The sequence below is a fragment of the Carettochelys insculpta genome, chromosome 27 (assembly GCF_033958435.1).
Source record: "Carettochelys insculpta isolate YL-2023 chromosome 27, ASM3395843v1, whole genome shotgun sequence".
Taxonomy (NCBI): domain Eukaryota; kingdom Metazoa; phylum Chordata; order Testudines; family Carettochelyidae; genus Carettochelys; species Carettochelys insculpta.
This window is the reverse complement of record NC_134163.1, coordinates 401,843-424,215: the sequence shown is the minus strand read 5'-3', so window position 1 is coordinate 424,215 and position 22,373 is coordinate 401,843. Positions and strand designations below refer to the sequence as shown.

Sequence of the window (22,373 nt, the reverse complement as noted above, 5' to 3'; positions counted from 1 at the left end):
CCCTCTCCTTGTAACAACCTTTTTGGTACTTGAAAACTGTTATGTTCCCTCTCTCAAATCACCTCTTTTCCAGACTAAGCAAACCCAGTTCTTTCAATCTTTCCACAGAGGTCAGCTTTTCTAGAGCTTTAATATTTTTTGTTGCTCTTCTCTGGAGCAGGTCTGGTTTGTCAACATCTTTCCTGAAACGTGGTGCTCAGAACTGGACACAGTTGTCCAGTTGAGGCCTAATCAGCACAGAGTAGAGTTGGAGAGTTATTTTGTCTTGCTTGCCAGGAGGCAGGAAAAAATGCCTTGTCCATCTATGTGTGAAAAAGGTGGAAGGTCAGTAGTTGAGATTAACACTGATGAAGTGGGTCTTTGCCCACAAAAGCTCATGCTCCAAAATATCTGTTAGTCTATAAGGTGCCACAAGACTTCTTGTTGCTCTTGAAGCTACAGACTAACACGGCTGCCTCTCCAATACAAAAGTCTTTGTGGTGGGAGAAGATTAGAGTTACATTAATGATGTACTTGTCTTCTGCATGAGGGGGTAACGTGTGCCACACACCTGCCATCTAGGGAAAAAGGAAAACCTAGTGATTATTACTTACTACAGGCTAAATAATCTCTCACTTTAAAAGCCAAACCAAACTTTCTGGACTAGCCTATCACCCTTCCTTCTGCCACTTAATGCTCTGTTCAACCTCTCCAGCTGAAGACTTGGGTTTGTGAGGCAGTCTGAAGGTTCTCCTCGGGATGGTGTTTGATGTGCACAGCTGAGAAGGAAGAAGAAGAGGAGGCTGGGGTTCAGACAGAGCCATGAGCTGAGGCTGAAATGGGGAACCATCCTTTGGAATATAAATTACAGGAGACTTACTGAAACCTTCTTGGAGATGAACGACATTTTGGCCAAACTTGGGTACCTCAAATTTCACACCTCAATAAGTGGTTTGAATATTAAAGATGTGGTACATGACAAATGCCCAGGGACTTATAAAAGGAAGCTGCCCCACAATACAGGGCTTATATTACCGCAGCCAGTGACAAGCAGGCATGCTTCTTAGAAATGGGTTCCCCTATCCATTCATACAGTAACATCCCAGGGCCTCATTAGGAAGAGAATGAAAAGGGATCTATATCCCAAAAGATCTAAACTTCCATTTCATCCATCTCCTTCCAGAACAAATACTGACCTCTCTGAATGCGCTGGAGCTAATTTTTGCAGTCTCCCTTTGAGAGGCGGATCACTGAACAGAAAGCCATGAGCCACGTGACTCAGGCACAGCTAAGCAGTGTGGGTATCAGATGTTATGTGCACAGGTCTAATTTCTCTTTGTGACTGAATTACTCAGACACAGCTCTTGGTGCATGGGAGTCCATCGGGCTCTTGCTGCCAACCAGAAGCAGCAAGAGCAGTCTGCTTGTGACAGTTGTTGTGAAACTGTGTCCGTGGCAGAATGACAAGTAGAGAAATGCATGGGACATACGGACAGAATTGCTCCTACCAGGTACAATTTTCCATGAGGTGTTGGCTGGCCTTTCAAGGAGCTGAACCCTGTCCTATGACAGAGCAATGCTACATTTCAAGCCATTCTATCTCCCTCACTGGAATAGAAAGGAGGATGGTCTAATGGAGAGACTGTGGACTAGGCCTCAGGAGACCTGGGGTCATGTCCCATCTCAGCTGCAGACGCCTGATCCTGAGTAGGTCAAGTCACCAACATCATGCCCATCTGTGAAGTGGGGAGGCTACTTCCCCACCTCTTATGAGAATGATACTTGGCTATTACGGTAAGCAGGGCCCAGATAAGCAGCATTATCTATTCTAGATAGATAGCATGAGACAGCACAGGAAGGTATGTGCACTAGCTACAGAATGGGAAGGCAGGACACCCGGGTTCTAGTTCTAACTTTCATGAAACACCTGTGTGCCCATTTTACAGAAGGAAAATATAAGCCTGTCAAGGGGTCAAATCTGACAAGCTCCACATCTCCCCCACCCCCAAATTGCCAAGCTCCTTTACAGTGACAGCTGCCTCAAGTACCTGGACACAGAGCACTAATTATAGAAGCACAGGGAAGGTTAACACATCCAGGGTGCTTCTTTCATTCAGCATAGCCTCAGTGTTTTGCATATGCCACAAATACGTGAGGGTGAGGAGGGGAGCAGTATTCCTTGGAAGATTCAGATGTCACCCAGCTGACTAGTAGAGTCCCCACAGCTAGTTTTTTTCCTTGTGGTGGTGAACATTCACATATACCTTGGTGCCCTAAAACTGTTCAACACATGGACAGAAAAAATCCACGCATGGATGGCAAAGATTAGAGGGAACACTTAGAAGGGGGCAGGAAAGTGTAGAAAGTAAACAGGGAGCCCGTGGCAGAAGCTTCCCTCTCCCCATTCTGAGCACTCCTGCTGCGCAAACTGTTCCACCTCCCTGGCCTTGGCTGGACTGCAAGAATCACTAAGCATGGTCAGGGCGACGGAGAGGCTGGCTTCGCACCCCATCCTAGGATCAGCTCTAGCTGAGATGGCATGGAGGCCACAGCAGCTACAAAAGCTTCTGTGAGGTGACAAAACTCGCCTGGAGTCCTCCATCACAGTACCCCACCAGCAGAGAGGAGGGCCACAGCTGATGGACATGTGAGGGGTCGGGGTGGGCAGGGGGCATCACCTTAACACTGAACAGTGAAAGATCAGTAGTAGTGGCAAGAACTGCCCTGGTCCTCAAGGCTCCATGCCATTTATGGGTTGGGGGCATGGAATTTACAGACCCACTCAAATTACCTTTTCTCTCACATCTGGCTATGTGACATACCCCCAGAAAACAGATCACCCCAGGGATCAGTGAACCAGCCCTCTATGCCAGGCTCTCTCGCCTAGCTCTGCTGTAGTACTCCCAGCTGTTATCTGTAGTTTAACCAATGCAAACTTCAGTCTGCTGCTGGGTGGAGCACCTCACCCAACCCTGAAACACAGTCACCCCTGGTGGGGAACATAGCAGCTTTTTAGCAGCGATGTGATAACTGAGGCCAGGATAGGAAGCTGCCCCTTGACACTGCAGGGAGAAGAGCGACAAGGACAAGATCAATATTGGACTTTTGATAGATGATAGGAACTTCAGCCTTCATCTTCAGGGGTCCAGGAACGAATGAGAATTAGGTGCTGAAATGCCTCTGAAGATCTGGGCCTAAGGTTCTGCCTCTCCCTCCAAGGCCCGTGGGTGAAGAGGGCTGCTATGCTAAACTCTCCTCTGCTTGACTGGGGCATTTGGGCACTACTGGCTCGGGTCAAACACTAGCACTGCTCTGTTGGGCTTTCCTCATGAAATCTTCCCTCCCACTTCTGCCCAAGCCAACTGCTGCTGCAGCTTTGAGATCTCAGCTGGCAGGAGAGGCCCCAGTATGTGGCTAATGCTGTTCAAATACCAACTCCAGACTTTTCAGGCTTGCATAAATGCCATGAAAATTCCAAAGCCCCTTGGCAGCTCATCTCAGCCCAGCTCTAAGCCTGTGAAGCACTCGACCCTCCAGCAACCTCACGAGCCCTGAAGACAACAGCTCATGTGATAGTGACCACTATTCTCACCCTGCATACACTTGCTTCAAGTTAAATCTTGCAGTTCAGCTGCTGCTGCCCTAGGTGGCCGATATTACTACAAGCAGCCAATGGTCAAAAAGATGCCATTACATTTTTCTGGGGAGAGGGGAGACCTGAGATGGGCAATGCTGGAGGGTGTCTGCCACACAACTATCCCCTGCTTACACAGGTCTGCAGGGAGAGGAAAGCATATGACACACCTTGCAGGACACCCAGGGGGGACGGCAGGGCCAAAACCCTGGATAGGTGACAGCAATGTAGCTGACGTAGTGCAGCATCTAGCACATGCAGCCAAGTGGGTGGAACAGTGGGATTGTGACTGTTCTAAACAAGAACTTGTTAGTGTGGATGACCGGAGATACACACGTATCATGACTGCTCCCTGCTGGCTACAGTTGCCAATCACCTGTCTGTATTAGCCCGCCTGCCTGGATTGTTACACAGCACCACCCTCAGCCAGGTGCTCTACTGGCATCCAGAGTTACTGGGCACCTAGCTTACACTTCTGATCTTGAGACTGAATCACCTAATCTGCATATAGGTGCACGAAGAGCAGGTAACTTGTACCGTAACCAGCCAATCAGTATTACTCCCATGCCTACAGTAAAACACCTAGAGAGGGGTGGGAGTTGGGGGGAGGAAGGATTTGATCATTATTAAAGGTTTCATCTAGGAGACTGGTTCACAAACTTTTCAGCATCACGTCCCCCTTTTGATTTCTGAGAAACCCTCATGCCTCCCCCACCTTTTCTTTACCACCATCCAACCCGCCTTTAACAAAAAATTCAATTTGCAATTTAAGATGAACACAAACTTGATATAAACTTGATGTCATTTTAAACTAAAAATAAGCACAAATAGTTTTTCATGGCCCCTTTCGGTTGCCTGGAGCAGCCCCAGCTGGCCAGCTGCCTGAGCCCCATACCAGATGCCAGAGCTGCCCATGCCAGCCCCCCACATGCCTGAGCTCTGTGCTGCCAGATCTGGAAGCAAAGGCCAACTCTTCCTTGGGGTGGGAGAATGACAGGGGGGCTGGGTCACCTCATGCCCCCCCCTGGAATTTCTTCACACCCTTCTAGGGGGCATGCCCCCCAGTGTGGGAAACCATGATCTAGGGGCTTAAAGATAGCATCCTAGGGCAGGGCCCTTTTTGTGTAACAAAACAAATAGAAGGGGGGAGGGCTAGGAGCCGGGACTCTCTTTCACAGGAACACTACATCCACAGTGTGGGAAACCCTCTGCTCTGCAGGAATGGAGTTAGGATCACCATGGGAAATGGTTCTGGTAGTTGCTATTTTCCCTCCCCTGCTCTGCACATTTCACAGAGAGAACTGTGATCTTGTAAGAGTCCATAGGCAACCTGAACCACACAGCTGTTACTGACACAGGCGCTCTCAGGAAGTACCACAGAATCTGCATGAGTGAATGTGGTTTTCAGAAAAAAAAAAAAAAAAAAAAAGTCGAGATGAGAGCTACCAGAAAACAAAAATAGTTTGGTTTGTGGGACTGGCTGATGCAAGGCGTTGCTTGCTCTGCACAGAAGCAAGACATTCAGAGGAAACATCTACATCCAGAGGAAGGTTACACTGGGGCAGGCCTATACCACAGAGGCATAACTAGGCAAGAGACCATGTGAAATCTCATTTGTAACAACAACACTGGTAAAAGCTAAGGTGTTTATTTCCCTGAACCCCTTAAATAACTTCCCACTTCACCCTCTCCTTTCCAAAATGAGCTTGGAAACGGCCGTTTTGACACCTGCTTCTGCATATCACACCAACCTGCCTCTGACTTTCTATCACACATGCTCCAAAGCAGGAGAAGAGAAATAAGGGTTCTGAGGCTACTTCGGTGGACTGGTGACAAGGGCACAGTTCCTAGCTCTGCTACTGACCTCCCTGTGAGAATATAGCACAGCCCATGTCCCCTCTGGGCAAGTTTCCCATCCCACTCCTTGTCTGTTCAGATCATTGATTGGCAACCTGCGGCCTCTTTGGATACCCCCTTCCCTGCTTGCCTCTTGCGCACCAGGCCAGAAGAGCCTCATACTTCCTCTGCTGCCGACTCCCTCCCAGCAATTCTGGAGGAGCCCCAAGTTGCCTGATTCGTTGTCCATCCCCATTTCCTGCCTCCTGATTCAAGAACTGGAATGCTGCGAACAGCTGAGTCAAGGCATTCCAGCTCTCAGAGGATGGGGAGGAGTGGGGAACAGGGCACAAATCAGGTGATGTGCAGTATTCTGAAAGTGCTGGGAGGGAGGGGGAGGAACAGGTAAGTGTGGGGCTCTGGTGACCCAGTGCTCAAGAGATGCATGGAAACAGATGGGGAGCGGGGACACAGGGCTGCAGATGTAGCTCCAGAGGACCACAGGCTACTGCAGCCTTCTGAGGCAGAGGAGGGCCACTCATGCGGCCCATCCATTATTCATGATTGCCCATGCCTGGTTTAGATCATTAGCTCTTTGGGGTAGCCACGCACTCTCATTATGTATATTTAGACAGCCTCAAGTAAGGCAGCCCTTATCTGAGGCAGTGCTTGTAGGTATAGTACAAAATCACCGCCCCCCCCGCCCGCCATTCACATGGCTTGCTGCCGTTAGGAAAAAAAAACAAAAAAAACAAAAAACAAACTTACTCCACTGGTTGCCAGAAGGAAACCAGCACAGCTCCACATAAAGTTAGGCACCAGAATATGCAAAGAATTTGAAGAGTACAACTTAAGTTAGATTCAGGACCAATTTTATCTATAATGGCTCCTTCAAGACCAACAGAAAAATGGTTTCCATACTAAAAAACAATCCCCATACAAAACAGCTTTAAACTTCCCTGAAGTAACTGAAACCCGATCAGCACTGAGAACCTGGAGGGTTTGTTTGTTCTTTAAGACAGCTGAGAACAAAGCAGACTGAGAAGTTACAGAGGGCAACAAAATGGCAGATGAAATTCAATGTTGATAAATGCAAAAGAATGCATATTGGTAAACAAACCCAACCATCTATACAAGCTGATGAGGTATAAATTAATTGTTAACATATAATAGACTCCAAGGGATGGCCGGGTTAGTCAGCAGCTGCACAAAAACAAGCAGTCCTGGGACACCTTAAAGACTAAAAGAATTTTCTTATTAGGTGATGAGCTTTGGTGGGTAAGACCCACTTCCTCTGAGCAGCCCCTTGACAATACTACTACAATTGCACAGCTCTCTGAGTAAGTGCATCTTACCCACGAAAGCTCATTACCTAATGAGTAAATGTGTTAGTCTTTAGGGTGCTACAGGACTGCTTGCTAATCCATTGATCCTCGTGCCAACTGTTGGGACAGAATGAGGCAGCCACACACAGACACCCTGGAGTCTGGAGACCCTTTCAAAGGGGCACTAGATTCAAATAATGGATGTGGTTTGTAAACTTTCTAGGTTGAGAGCAGGACAGCCATCCTCCTGGGGAGGCAGAAACCTTGCTCCAGGATCTCAGGCCTCCATTCATATTCCAAGAGGAAAAGAAATAGGGCCTTGACGTATGAGACCCTAACACAGCCATTGCGTACCAACTCCCTCACGGACCCTGCACACAGCTGCCCGTCTTCATAGCTGCTGCTTCTTGGCTAGCACTCTGAGACACGTAACAGTGCTTTTCTTCTGCTCCCGTTGGGCACAAGCCACCCTGGTAACAAGCCAGTCACTTTGCTCTCATCCTAAGCTCACGGCAGTCAGTGGAAGCAGATGGTTGCACACTTCACAACCTCTCTGCAGAAGCTGCTCAGTAGCCCAGTGCCAGGACTGCTTTGGAAAACGTGGCACATGGCCCACTGGCCACACTGGCTGTAAATAGCTTCCTCCTGCTTCAGATTTCAGAAAGCAGCAACATCAGCCCCTGCCACGGAAGCAGCCTTGTCAAGGCTCCAGGTTGATCCTTGGTTACCACTCAAGAGGAGTGAGTGATGGAGGAAAAAAGGGGATCCTGCAGCTCCCTCCATGTTTTCCAGCTGATATACTCTGAAGCTGACTCAGGTTTCCAGCAAAAAAATTAAACTTCTGGGAGGAATGAAGAAGATGGCATGGTAATGGGTGAGGCTGCTGCTGGCTGGCCTGGAATAGGTGAGGCAGGTGGGTCACCCTGGTTGGACATGTATCTAAGAGGAACAGACAACTCTTCTAGGCAAACAAACGACATCAGTGCCTGACATCTGGGCATGAGACCCAGGGTTTTCTACACTAAAGTTGAATTTATCAAAGTTGAATTTGTAACACTAGATTTTACAGAGTTCAAGTTGATTGTCCATACTTGCCCACAAAATCGACTCAGTGTGTCCCCATTAATTGCTGAAGTTCGACTGTTGCAGCAGTCCATTGTGGGAACCTATTCCACAGTTCCCTGAGTCCTGTTGCATGTTGGGTTTTTTGGCTGCTGTATTATGAGAAAAAATTCCTTTCAAGTGGTTGTGGGAATGTGATAGCTTCAAACACTGCACTGCCCTCAAAACAAACAATCCATTTTTCCAGAAGTGCTTCCCCAATGAGATATTGTTTCAATCTTATGCACTACAGACCTTTCAACCAAATGTAGCATCCATCCTCATCTTCCCAGAATGCATTGCCCTCATTCCCCTCCCTTTGAAGCCAAACAGCCAATTTTCAGATAGAAATTAGGAAAAGTGGGGAATCCCAGAGGGTGTTGTGTCCAGTGGTTAGCAGCAGTCAGAAGGAGAAAAGGAAAGAGAGTGCCTCACTTTCTAGCGATTAGTCTCTCTTTCCCTTTTGAAAATCAGTGGTCCCCTGGGGAAAGAACACCTTTCACTGGGCAGGGTAGCAGGTCAGGGAGCTGTCAGTCCCACCTATTAGGTTGTCTGTGCCACACTAACAGGAACCTCAGTGGTCCCCAAGGGAAAGAATACCTTGAAAAATTGGTACAGCAGCCAAAAGGACTGGTAAAAAGGTGCTCAGGTAACAAATTTATGAGCATTTCAGGAAACCTGTACATTTTCTTGTCTTCACTGCCTGTTCTCCAGGTCTCTGTTTTCCCCCTGTGAAATGCAGCTAACAGGACACTGTATGGTTGGACTGAGCCATACACTTTGTGAACCGGGAGGGAAACCCCACAATGTAGCTTTGGCCAGTGCCATCCCCCCAAACCTAGGCTCCTGTTAGCATGGTGCAGGCACTGGACTTCCCCCTGACAATAGCCAGCCTCCCAAAATTTTTGCCACCTTCAGAGCCTTCACCACACACAAAATTGGGACAGGCTGCTGTCTGGGAACATGGTCCACACTGCATCGTGACACCTGTTTTTATTGGGTCAGGGGCAGTCATGTGGTATGGTAGGGTGCAGGGGGGGATAGACCACCAACTGCATGGTACCTGTGGGGAAAGGGGGGCTGCCCCTGTACAAATGTGACCCACAGAAAAGAAGTTTCTCTGCCTCTCAAACAGGCATGACACCCACCGCATGGTGCTGCAGAGGGGGAGCTGGGGAGAACCCATGGTGAGGTGGGGGCTAGACATCCAAATGCAAGGCACTTGTGAGGGAGCAGAGCTTCCACATACAAATGTGAAGCACTGAAGAAAATGTATCTGCCTCTCCTGCTATATCCTGTGCAGGGGAGAAGCCTTCGCCCTGCGCAGGACATGCTGCCCCACTGTCTGGTCCTCCCAGCCAAGCCACCACTTGCTGTGTGGTTGAGCAGGCAAGCCTGCAAGATGAACTGAGACCCTGGCTCTCCTGATGGCTCCACGCTGGTACTCTGTAAAGTAACTTCCTGTTTCCTACTTCCTGCTCACCTGAAAGGACGCTTGGAGGGGCACTGTGGGACAGTTTGGGGAGACAAATAAAATCAATTTTAACCCTGGTTAATTTACACTGTTTTAGCTCAACCTTGTAAGTTTGATTTTTCAAGTAACTTCATTGGGAAGTCTGAAGTACAGAAGTCGGTATTCTAGCTGCTTAGAATCAACTTATTGAGTGCTAGTGTGTATTCAGAGTTTTTTAAAATTGATCATAGAGCCTTAAATTTGACTTTATCTCCTAGTGCAGACCAGGCCCCAGAGACTGTTTAATCCCTGGACAATCAGAGTTCAAAATCCCCTGGAGAAAAAGGGATTGGGGTTCCTGTAAGGTTCCTTAGCTTCCTTGCTCACCTGCAGTCTGAGGCAGTTACTCTTCACCCAAGCCCCCATTTCCCTCCAGCATGAGGCCACCAGGTAACACTATGGTGGGCAGTCTGAGAAAGGCACTCGGCAGCACCTTGGTGACACTGCAGCACTCAGCAGAGCCTTGGTCACCCTCACAAACCCAGCCCTCTGAACAGTCTCTTTTCCTGCTGTCCTGGTTTACATGGTTATAAGCCAGTGAGGAAGTTCTGGCTGTACAGCTTGCAAGCTTCTTGGGGCGAGAACTGCTTCTTTCACTCAGTGACTGTATAGCACGTAACACAAAAGAGACCTGGTCTCAGCTGAGGCCTTAGTGTTACTGTAACATGCCAAGACCCATGTTTTCAACCTCAGTGTACACAGACTCTAAGATTTCCAAACACCTCAATTCAATGTGTGTAGGGGCTCACAGATGAAAAAAGGTAGAAAACCCCCTGCCCTAGACACAGAGAATGGGGAGCCAGAACTCCTGCTATTTGGATTTCATTCTCCTTCTGGCTTTCAGCATATCCCTTCGCCAACATTTTCAGAACCGGCTTTTGATTTTTAGCACCTTAGGCACTATTGCCCCAAAACAGGCAATTGAGATCTAAGGTGCCTCCCCGCTCCAAATAGAAAGAAGCACTAGCTTTCAAAACTCAGGTGGTAAACCTGGTCAATGTCACAAACTAGAAATTGTCCACTGAAAACTTTCCTTTCTGAAATGTGCCGGTTTTCTATGATTTTGTCCTCCCCCAGAATTGAAACTGTTTTCAAACCACACAAGACAATTTTGGACATGAATAGTTTCAATAACATTTTCAAAACAAGCAAATTCCCCTTCAAACTGGAAACAAGTCCAAAGGTCTGTTTTTTAAAACCCAAAACAAAATTTTGGATTTTGCAACCAGTTTTTCTTCGGGTGCTTCATTATTCACAGAACATTTCAAACTGACTCACCTACCAATGATCACTGTGGGGATGAGTACAGCATGTGCACAAACAGAGCAACAGATATTCTCATTTATACTTGATACTGAGACTTCCTTAGTCGCTGTCCTTGGTCCTTCAACAAAGATAACTCAAAGATCTCTGCCATTATCTGCTTGCTTCTCCCACCTTGTCCCCTACATCCACCCCAAAGGATCTCTGAGCAGGCAGCGTTTTCTCCAGTCATATGGTGCCACTCTGGTTCATTCACACATGTTCCAGCAGGTGCATGGATCGAGGCCTCCATTTTTGATGAGTGGTAACTTTTCAGTTGAGTCCTGAAGTCATTCTTGAGACTTGAATAAGTTAATGGCATCTCTCAGGAAGTAGTAAATTGGATTTTAGGATCAAGAAGACCAAACTGTTCTGGCCTACATCTCTGTTCTGGGACACTCCCTAACCAGCCCAATGGCCTGTATTATCATGACATTTTACAGATAAGCATCAATAACATTACATAGTTATTCTAGGAGGCCCATGCACTATGTTTGAACATCCACGGCACGTAAAAAAAACCCACCCCAACAAGTACCATCAACCTGTGCAGAGGCTCAACTTCCAGTGGAAAAAGTTATTTTTCTAACCCTCAAGGTTCTGAGCATAGAGCTGTGAACCAACGAACCAATGCAGTGTCGTATTCCTGAGTCTGCAAGCAGCCTGCTCCTGGGCTCTGCCTGCTGCTCAGACCTGCAGCAAAATGCAGACCAGGACATTGCCCATTTCTCCTGTGCTACTCAGAACCTTGCAAGCAGCAGTAAAATGATTTATTTGGTCTATTTATTTCTGCTGCAGCTTGAGAAGTCCCTGATGGGCAGCAGAGGCAAGAACTGGAGCTATTTACTGGGGACATGATTCTGGAGATCCCTCCTCAGTTGCAACAGGCTGCAGAAGGGGAAGATTATCCCATATCAGTTTAGCCCAGGCCTTACAACAATCATTTGGCTGGGCAGTTGGTACAAGGGAAATCTAAGAGAGACAATTCTCCTCCTCACTTCCCAGAGGCAATCCTGTGGATTGGAGTGGAAGTTTTCCCATTTATCATACACACACTGGCTGAAAGCTGACACACCAGAACATCCAGGAACCACCACCTGGCAAAGCAGTACGTGTGTACCAGCCAAGTAATTTGCCAGGTGAAGCGCATCAGGCCAGGGGAAGAGGGAGTTGACAGGATTTCTTCCTAACTGGGGATCTTCAGCAGTCAGATTTCTTGTTTCCTCTCAGCCACCAGTTGCATTTAACACAGCAGCTGCAGGGCTGGGGTAGCTCCTGACACTGGGCTGTCTCCATCCATGGGCTCAGAAGTAGCAGATGAGGGAATGCCTTGCTGGGTTTGGTTGTAAGTCTCCCTGTTGCCTCCAGACACTGTAAGGTGCTGTGGTGCAGAAAGCCCCAGCTTGTCTGTTTTTTGGGGGGAGCAGCTTAGACGCCTCCTCCAAGACCCAGAGACTGACTTCCCACTTTCTCAAAGGCAGTAACCACTTGGCTGGGCTTCCAACAAAACATTTCCCAAGCCTTGCAATTAAGCTGTGATCGCATCAGAGAATTTGGGAGTGGGATGGTTTGCCAGGCACCACGAAGTCTGTTGTGCTAGGCAGAGCTAACATTAGCTCTATTCAATAGTCAGCGTATTGAAATACAAGGAGATGGCCATGCTCTGTCCCTCCTTCTAGCCATGTTGCCTCACTGGCAGGACAGCTACAGACACCATCCCACTTGCTGGTTCCTCTCACTGGCAGATGGCATGAAGGAAAGGCCACATCTGGCTGTATGCTCAATCTGGAGAGATGCTGGAGGGCTACAGGTGATGCTGGAATCCCCAAACTGCCAGCTAGCTCTTAGGACTGAGCTACATCAATTCTCCCTCCAGCACAGTCAACTTTTCAAATATTCTTGGCCTGGCAAATACTCATTCAAGACACTGGAGTCCCATTTGCATTCCTCGAGGCACTGCAGCAATCCCAGACTGCAAGGGGCCTTTCGAGGCCACAGGACACCAATACTGCATGGTCCAAAACAAGAGTTGCAGTTTGGCGAAAACCTGTCACTGAGCAATGGCCCTCACTGCCTCCCTCCTACCTCAAAAGCACATGCTTTGTTCAAAGTTTCCTAATTTATGTCAATTTGGGGCGGGGTGGGAGGAGTGCCCAAAGATATTAAAACCCTATCTCTGCAGAGAGTTGAGCACTTTTGACGAGAGTTGCTGTGTTTTCTGTCCAGAAGCAAACATTCATTCTCACCCTCTTTCCCAGACGCTGCTTGGAGCAGCTGTTCTCCCCCACAGTTCGCCCTATTGCTGTCTACCTATGATCCCTTGGAGGGCCTGCTATTAGAGCATGGTTTCCCAAACTGGAGGGGTGTGTGAGGCAACTCAGCCCCTCCCTCAACATTCCCCCTACCTGACGAAAGAGCCAGCCTTTTCTTCTGGCTCTCAGCCCCTTCCATTTTACATGGGTGACCTGGTGCAGCCGCTATTAAAAGCGGGCAGCCAGCAGAGACCCACATGGAGCTAGCTGCCTTCTGCAAAGATGAGTGAGTGCGGGTTGAGAAGGGAGGAGGAGGATGGGATTAGATGGGAGGCTGGGGGGTGCCCAGCTCAGGTGAGGGAGACGAGGTAAGAGGGGGGCTGGTGGTGTCTGGCTTTGTAGGATGGGAGGGGTTGGGCAGGCAGCTCATGGGGTTTACAAGAGTGGAGCAGCCAGCCAGCTTGTGGGACTCGCAGTTCTTGGGCAGCTAGTCCTGGCATCTCAGGGGTCAGACAGTTCTGGCTAGTGGCTGGCCCCAGCAGCACGGGACTCGGGCGGCTCAGGCTGGCAGGCAGGTGGCTGCCCCAGCAGTGTGGAGCTCAGGTGGCTTGGGATGGCAAGTGTGTGTGGGTAGCTAGGGCAGGCAGCTGGTGGGTAGGCAGCAGGTCCTGGAAGCGCAGGGCTCAGGTGGGCGGCTCCGGCAGCACAGGTCTCAGGTCGGCATGTGGCTGTCGCAGTCAGATCTGGTGGCTAACATGGGGTTCAGGCAGCTGGCCAGCTGGGGCTGCACCAGGCACCTGGCAGGGGCCAAGAAAAGCTATCGTGCTTATTTTTAATTTTCAATAACATTTTTATATCAAGTTTTTGTATTTATTTTAAAATACAAATTGACTTTTTCGTTAAAAGCTGGGTTGGATGATGGTAAAGAAGAGGCGGGGGGGCATGAGGGTTTCTCAAAAATCAAAAGGGGAGCATGATGCCGAAAAGTTTGGGAACCACTGCATTAGAGGAAGCCAGAATGTGGTCAAGAGACTCCTGTCCACACTGCTCTTTCCAGGCACAGCGGTCCACTGCAACCCACAACAGGTATTTGCTGGAGTATAGTGGAACAGATGGTGTTGATTTAGATTCTGAAGCCAGAGATCTCTGTGATGATTCAGTCTAACCTCCTGTAACACACAGGGCCACAAAACTTCCCCAAAACAAATGCTTCTTTGCAGATTACTTGTGAAACTAATTCATATGGGTATGTATTGGAACATTGCCTCCAGGACTGAAAATACTGGGACTAAAGGTATCAATTTTATTATCGGGTTTTCCCTATGGAGCTCAAAGAGGGTGGTCAGAAACTCCCCTCCAACCATTAGCCATCCTGCTCTAAAGGTTTTATTTTACACCGGCCAGCAGAGCTTTTATGGTAAAGGAACTCAGTGAGAAGGTGCTAGGGAGAACCTGCTGGACACATTTTTGGGAAGAGGCTTTATGTAAATGAGGCGATACAAATTTGTGACATGTATATCAGCGCATCACCTCATCTGCATAAAAGAGCCAATTTTCTCGGCTTGTAGCCTTAATGCCGCCAGACACAGCTCCCTGTATAGATCCATGGCAGATGCGTAGAGAATGGCTCCTCCTTGTACCCTCACAAAAGACAACAGCAATGATACTGGTCACCCTTAACTGACCATTCCCAGTGGAGGAAGGGGAAGTGGGAAGAGCTGGACAGATTTCACAGGAGAACCACAGTGCACACTCATAGCAAGAATGTAAATAAAAAGGGGCCCATCTCACCTAGACGGAGCTCCCCGAAATTGCCGCATCCAATCTTCTTCCCAACACGGAAGTTGGGGCCCACCATTAAGACTCCAGAGTTTGCCCCTGCGCTGCGACTCCCATGGCTGCTCCTTCCTCCACCTGCCTTGGACATTCTTTTGCCTTCCTCTGTCTCCCCTTTCCCTCCTCTCTTATCAAAATCCATAAGTTTGTGATACCCCGGCCTCTCCACGGTTACGCTGCTGCCATACAAATCCCAAAGCCACCAAAACTCGAGGGGGGAGGGAGGGGAAGGAAAAATAAAAAAAGCAAGGCTCCTCTCCGTCAATACACCATCACGGTCTGTGATGGAGGGGTGGGGGAGTCACTGCCACCCACAGGTGCTGGGCTACTGCAATATTAGTGCTTTTGAAGGTCCCGCCGGCACTCTCATCTTCGCCTGCTTTGGCCCGCTCTTCAGTGGAGAGCGCATTCTGCGGAGAATGTCCTGCCAGCTTAGATCCTTCAGCTCCCAACTAGAAAAGACAGAAGGATAAAATTAGCAGAAGGAACTGGCAGCATGCTTCCATAACACAAGGGGTGTTACGAATTGCACCCAGCTTTTACGAAAGGAGCTGGGGACAGGGAAGGCACTGAAGTGGAACAAACAGAGCCAACCATTTGGCAATTAGGACTCCTTGGTTCTATTTCTAGTTTTACAGAACCCCGAGCAACTCACCAGACTCCTCTCTCTGCCTCAGTTTATCCTCCTCATTTCACAGATGGCTATGTAGCTGGAGGGAGGGGACTTGAGGCTTTACTCCTTTACCATTAGGAAATGTGCTAAGACTCTGAGATGGCAGATACTAATGAAGCAGGGTTGCATGCGTTAGCATCAAAAGAAACCAACTTGGGCTGATAAATGCCCTCTGATGCAGATGAAACAGCCCCCTGTTTGCTGTGAGCAAGAGAAGGGTGTGGTCACACATGTATTAGTACCTCTATGTAGCAGTCCTTCAGAAAACTTCTATTTTGCAATGGGGGTAGGGGATAGGGAAAGCAACAACCAGACAAAACTACACTCACTGCATTCTGGGCTCTGACCCACAGCTGTAATGCAGGAGTGGGCATGGACTGCTTGGGGAAAGCAGCTCCACACAGGTAATCCTGGGGTCATCCATAGATGATTGGACAGATACGGCCCCAAAGTCACTGTGAAAGAGGACATTTGCCATTAGACTCTTTGGAACAATGGGGAAAAGGACCCTGGGATTTACTATGCAGTTAAAAGGGAATCTTCCAGCACAGCCATTTCCTGCATCTGAAGGCGTTCATGCTCACCAGAACAGATGCATACAAGCAAAGTCAGAGAACTTTTAGCTATGCAGGAGCTGAAGTCCTACAGCCTGAGTTCTGCCCAGTAGCGTCTGCATGCCATGTCAGTTACAGGTATGACTTTTCTGTCACTGGACGAGCATCTATACAGGTAGCTACAGTGGTGGTAGTTTTCCTCCCTGCCCCTCACCCTGACTCCCCACAGGTGGATGCACCACATTGGTGTAAAACAGGGCATGGACTGATTTACACCAGAAGCTACTCACAATAGCATGAGCCCTTTTCACCTCATGTGGCATATTTGAGGATTTGCAGAGGCCCAACTACATCAGCACAAAACCAGCTCCATCTGCAGAGACAGGGTCTGGGATTCTTTCTACTTCTCCCCATTGCAACAAGCTTTCACAGAATCACAGAAACATGGAACGCAAGGACTGGAAGGGACCGTGAGAGGTCATCAAGCCCAGCCCCCAGCCCCAATGGCAGGACCAAGTACTGTCTAGACCATCCCCGATAGACATTTATCTAACCTGTTCTTAAATATCTCCAGCAATGGCAATCCCACAACCTCCCTAGGTAATTTATTCCAGTGTCTAACCACCCTGACAGAAACTTTTTCCTAAGGTCCAGCCTAAACCTCTCCCTCCTCCTTATGACACCCTTTTAGATACCTGGAAACCACTATCATGTCCCCCACCCCCCAATCTTCTCTTTTCCAAACTAAACAAAAACCCAATTCTTTCAGCCTTCCTTCATAGGTCATGTTCTCTAGACCTTTGATCATTCTTGTTGCTCTTTTCTGGATGCTCTCCAATTTCTCCACATCTTTCTTGGAATGTGGTGCCAGAACTGGACACAATACTCCAGCTGAGGTCGAACCAGCACAGAGCAGAGTGGAGGAATGACTTCTCGTGTCTTGCTCACAACACACCTGTTAATGCATCCAAGAATCATGTTTGCCTTTTTTTTTTTTTTTACACACAATAGCATCACACTGTTGACTCATATTTAGCTTGTGGTCCACTATAACCCCTAGTTCCCTTTCTGCCTTACTCCTTCCTAGATAGCTGCTTCCCATTCTGTATGCACGCAACTGACTGTTCCTTCCTAAATGGAGCACTTTGCATTTGTCTTTATTAAACTTCATCCTGTTTACCTCAGGCCATTTCTCCAATTTGTCCAAATCATTTTGAATTTTGACCCTATCCTCCAAAGCAGTTGCAACCCCTCCTAGCTTGGTATCATCTACAAACTTAATAAGCATACTTTCTATGCCAATATCTAAATCATCGATGAAAATATTGAACAGAACTGTTCCCACAACAGAGCCCTGCAGAACCCCACGTGTTATACCCTTCCAGCAGGATTGAGAACAATTAAGAACTACTCTCTGAGTATGGGCATCCAGCCAGTTTTGCACCCACCTTATAGTAACCCCACCTAAGTTGTATTTACCTAGTTTATTGATAAGAATATCATGCAAGACTGTATCAAATGCCTTACTAAACCCTAGGTATACCACATCCACCATTTCTCCCTCACCCACAAGGCTTGTTATCCTATCAAAGAAAGCTATCAGATTGGTTTGACATGATTTGTTCTTTACAAATCCATGCTGGCAGTCCCCTATCACCTTACCACCTTCCAAGTGTTTGCAGATGAGTTCCTTAATTACTTGTTACATTATCTTTCCCAGCACAGAAACTAACTGGTCTGTAGTTTTCTGTGTTGTTCTTATTCCCCTTTTTTATAGATGGGCACTGTATTTGCCTTTTTCCAGTCTTCAGGAATCTCTCCTGTCTTCCATAAATTTCCAAAGATGACAGCTAAAGGCTCAGATACCTCCTCTATCAGCTCCTTGAGTATTCTAGAATGCGTTTCATCTAACTTTTCTAAGTGATTTTTAACTTGTTCTTTTTAAAAAAAATTATCTTCTCAACCTACCCCCTTCCCACTAACATTCACTACGTTAGGCATTTCTTCTTCAGACTTCTCGGTGAAGACCGAAACAAAGAAGTCATTGAGCATCTCTGCCATTTCCAAATTTCCTGTTACTGTTTCTCCTTCCTCAGTGAGCAATGGGCCTACCCTATCCTTGGTCTTCCTCTTGCTTCTAATGTATTTATAAAAAGTCTTCTTGTTTCCCTTTATGCCAGTAGCTAATTTGAGATCATTTTGTTTCTTTGCCTTTCTAATCTTGCCCTTGCATTCTTGTGTTGTTTGCCTATATTCATCCTTTGTAATTTGTCCTAGGTTCCATTTTTTATATGATTCCTTTTTTATTTTGAGATCATGTAAGAGCTCCCAGTTAATCCAAGGTGGTATTTTGCCATATCTTCTATCTTTCCTATGCAGCAGATTAGCTTGCTTTTGGGCCCTTAATAATGTCCCTTTGAAAAACTGCCAACTCTCCTCCATTGTTTTTCCCCTCTGTCTTGCTTCCCATGGGACCTTACCCTACCAGCTCTCCGAGTTTACCAAAATCCACCTTCCTGAAATCCATTGTCTCTATTTTGCTGTTCTCCCTTCTACCCGTCCTTAAAATTGTGAATTCTATGATTTCGTGATCACTTTCACCCAAGCTGCCTTCCGCTTTCAAATTCTCAATCAGTTCTTCCCTGTTTGTTAAAATCAAATCTAGAACAGCTTCTCACCCAGTAGCTTTTTCAACCTTCTGAAATAAACAGTTGTCTCCAATGCTGTCCAAGAACTTATTGGATAGTCTGTGCCCCGCTGTGTTAGTTTCCCAACATATATCTGGATAGTTGAAGTCCCCCATCACCACCAAATCCTGGGCCCTGGATGATTTCATTAGTTGTTTAAAAAAAGCCTCATCCACCTCCTCCATCTGGGTAGGTGGCATGTATCAGACTATTAGCAGGACACCACACTTGTTTTTTACCCCTTTTAGCCTAACCCAGAGACCCTCAGCACACCCTTTTCCTATGTCCATCTTCACCTCAGTCCAAGTGTGTACATTTTTAATATATAAGGCAACACCTCTTCCCTTTTTCCACTGTCTATCCTTCCTGAGCAAGCTGTACATACCAATATTCCAATCATATGTATTATCTCACCAAGTTTCTGTGATGCCAGATATCACAGTTGTATTTATTTATTTGCACTTCCAGTTCTTTCTGCTCATTACCCATACTTCTTGCATTTGTATATAGACATCTAAGATATTGATTTGATCTTGCCTCCCAGTTTTGCCCTGACCCTCTTTTTACTCTGCCATTATAGCCTGTGCTCCCTCCCATTTCCGACCCATCTCCCTGGTCTCCATGCTCTCCACTTACCTGTGGGCTTTGCTCTCCTGTCCCCGTTGAACCTAGTTTAAAGCCCTCCTCAGTAGGTTAGCCAGCTTGTGTCTAAGTAGGGTCCTTCCTCTCCTCAAAAGGTGAATGCCATCTCTGCCTAGCAGTCCTTCCTGGAATAGCATTCCATGGCCAAGGAAGCCAAAGCCCTCCTGGTGACACCATTTTCACAGCCAGGCATTCACCTCAAGGATACACCCGTTCTGCCTGGGCCCCTACCTTTGACAGAAAGGATTGAAGAGAATACCACCTGCACCCCAAACTCCTTCACCCGTACTCCAGAGCCCTGTAGTCACTCTTGAGCCACTCAGGGTCATGCCTCGCAGTATCATTAGCGCCCACATGGATGAGTAGCACGGGGTAGTCGTCAGAGGGCCAAATGATCCTCAACAACACCTCTGTAACTCTCAGATACGGGTCCCCAGCTGGCAGCATACCTCCCGAGATGAAGTGTCAGGGAGACAGAAGGGCACCTCTGGCCCCTTCAGAAGAGAATCTCTGACCACCACTACTCTATGTCTCCTCCTCGCAGTGGTGGCAGCTGACCTCCCAGCCTTGGGGGTATGAGGCTTCTTCTCTGCTGTATAAGGCGATTCCCTGTCTCCTGTATCAACTACAGCATAACAGTTTCCTAGTACCACAGTGGGAGGGTTCAGAGAAGGGGCAGAGCACTACCTACTGCCAGAAGTAACCAGCTGCCAGTGTCCACCCTGAGCCATCTCCTCCTCCACCAGTGGTGTGTCAGCAGTCCTGTGTACTAGGCTGGCTACCTCAGCTGTCTCCACATCAATACTATCTAGGAATTGCTAGTGGATTTGGATACTCCTCAACTTAGCCACCTCCTCCTGTAGGTCTCCTACCTGCTGCCTGAGAGATCCACCAGCAGGCACCTTAACACTGGATGGTCCCCACAGCCTGGATATCAGTAAGTAGGAATTGGAAGCCACAGTCCCTGCAAAACCACACCAGGATCTGGGTAGGGGAATCCATGGTCAGGCAGTCTGTCTGGCTACAGGCACAGGAGACAGAAACAGTGTTTGCACAGGTGTTGTGGGTCTTTCTGACCATCGTAGGACTCTCTCTGTTAAACTCCCCTTTCTGCAGATCCCTGTCCCTCAAACTATTTGCCCTAGACGGCCTCCTCAAGGATTGAGCTCACAAGCCTGGGTTTAGCAGCCTAACGCTCAAACCACTGAAGCTATCCTTCCCCCAGGGCATACACAAGCTTTGCTTTTATTTGTAAAACTGCCATGAGGCAGGGTGGCTGACAGGACTAATCATTGTTGTAGCTTTGGTCAGACTGGGGCATGGACAGCTGGGGTGCTGGGCCCACAGACAGACTCTACTGCTTCCATTGCAAGCTCCTGAGGGCAGGAACTGACATTTTGTTGCTGGCTTGTATAGTGTCTAGTGTAGCTGACTGGGGCCCTGAGGTGCTATTGCAGTATAAATAAATGCTGTCCATTAAAAAAAAGCAGCACTGAGGGCTTCCAAGATGTTCCTGTTTAGTTTGCAAAGCATGAAGGGATCCACAATATGGATTATTCTCCATATTCTCCATCCAAAGGAGAGGGTGAAGGAAATGGAGTTAGCAAGTCATTCTTGAGGGAGAAAAGGCGGCACAGAGCAGGGCCTGAAATGGCACAGGCAGGTTGAATGACTTGCAGCATGCACCATTTCAAGAGGGAAGCCGAGAGGACAACAGAAGTGGTTTTCAGTCCTTCTAACCCACAGGGTCCTCTAGCACAAGCTGGGAAATCTACACAGCAGTGAATCAGCCCCTTAGCCTGGGACACAGCTGGCTGGCACAGGTCGGCCTTGGATTTTTCTTGGCTGTGTAGACATTCCCCTTGAAACAAGGGATCCAGTCTTGGGGGGCAGCAAGCAGGACTGGTATGTAGAACCAAGGTTCCTAGAGCTACATTGAAAGGCAGCCTCTCCCTGGGGCCAGCCAGACAGTGGGCATACAACCAGCTTCACTGTTCCAGGATGGAAGCAGCTACAGAAGAGCAATAAACTCACTATGGGGTGCAGATACCATGTGAGGCAGACTGCCCAGCCAAGGGGAGACAAGTGAGTGTCACAGTGGGCTTCTGGTTATAGTGCTGGACTGGGAGGCAGGGCTAGGCTCTGTGGCAGAGCAGGGAACCTACTCACCAGAAGACCTTGGGCAAGTCACTTAAGCTGAAGTTTTCAGAAGAACCTATGTGACTTGGGAACCCAAGGGAGCCCACTCTGAAGTCACTCGACAATAGTGCCAAGGGGCGATACATCACAAGGGTGAAATTTTCAAAAGCACTTCTGTACCATTTGAAAAAGTGACTTTGGCACCTATAGCCCAAACCCTATTGACTTCTCAGGGGACAGGCTCCTAAATCACTTACATTTTTGAAAATTTGACACAGTGTAACTGTGCCTCAAACCCCACCTCTAAAATTGGGATAATAATCCCTCCACCCAACCTGTAGCTACGGACTTAGCTTTTGAGGGCTTTGTCTAATCTGTCACTATGGCTCTGACTACACTAATGGAAGCATATAGAATACAAGCACTATATGCTGTAGTGAAAGGCTCTGGAAGAGAGAGAGAGAGCAAGGAAAAATGCCACCAGGTCCCTTCTGTCTCCCTGTAACTGGAGCCTCTCTCATGGCAGGAACAGCCACAAGAGAGGCTGGGTTGGGTACATACTTTGCAGGTTCAGGTATGAAGTGTTGGACATACAGCAGCGTAAGGTACTACATACCAATGCTTGCCAATTAACTTTTGCATACCTTGCTGCTGTCATCCTTGTCCTTGTGTCTTCATTAGCCTCTCTCTTCTCTCCTTTGTTCCCAGGATAGCTAAAGGCTACTTGCTGCCCCCCCAAGACTGGATCCCTTGTTTCAAGGGGAATGTCTACACAGCCAAGAAAAATCCAAGGCCGACCTGTGCCAGCCAGCTGGGTCTCAGGCTAAGGGGATTCGGGGAGCATGCATTCTACTCTACCCATCTAAGCAGCTACAATGTTATTTACACCCATGCCAACTG

General features: G+C 47.9%; 1 protein-coding gene across 3 annotated transcripts in view; it reads right to left on the bottom strand.

The window, feature by feature from the left end:
* CSNK1G2 (casein kinase 1 gamma 2) overlaps positions 1–22,373 on the bottom strand; it is a 108,452-nt gene that overhangs the window by 23,282 nt on the left and 62,797 nt on the right. For 2 of the 3 annotated variants that reach the window (XM_074978083.1, XM_074978084.1), the window contains one exon: positions 14,734–15,230. In XM_074978083.1, coding sequence (XP_074834184.1) covers positions 14,734–14,920 — 187 coding nt within the window. In that variant the 5' untranslated portion in view covers positions 14,921–15,230. Of the gene's footprint in view, positions 1–14,733; positions 15,231–22,373 lie in introns of those variants that run through there. The other variant, XM_074978085.1, reaches the window with a different exon arrangement.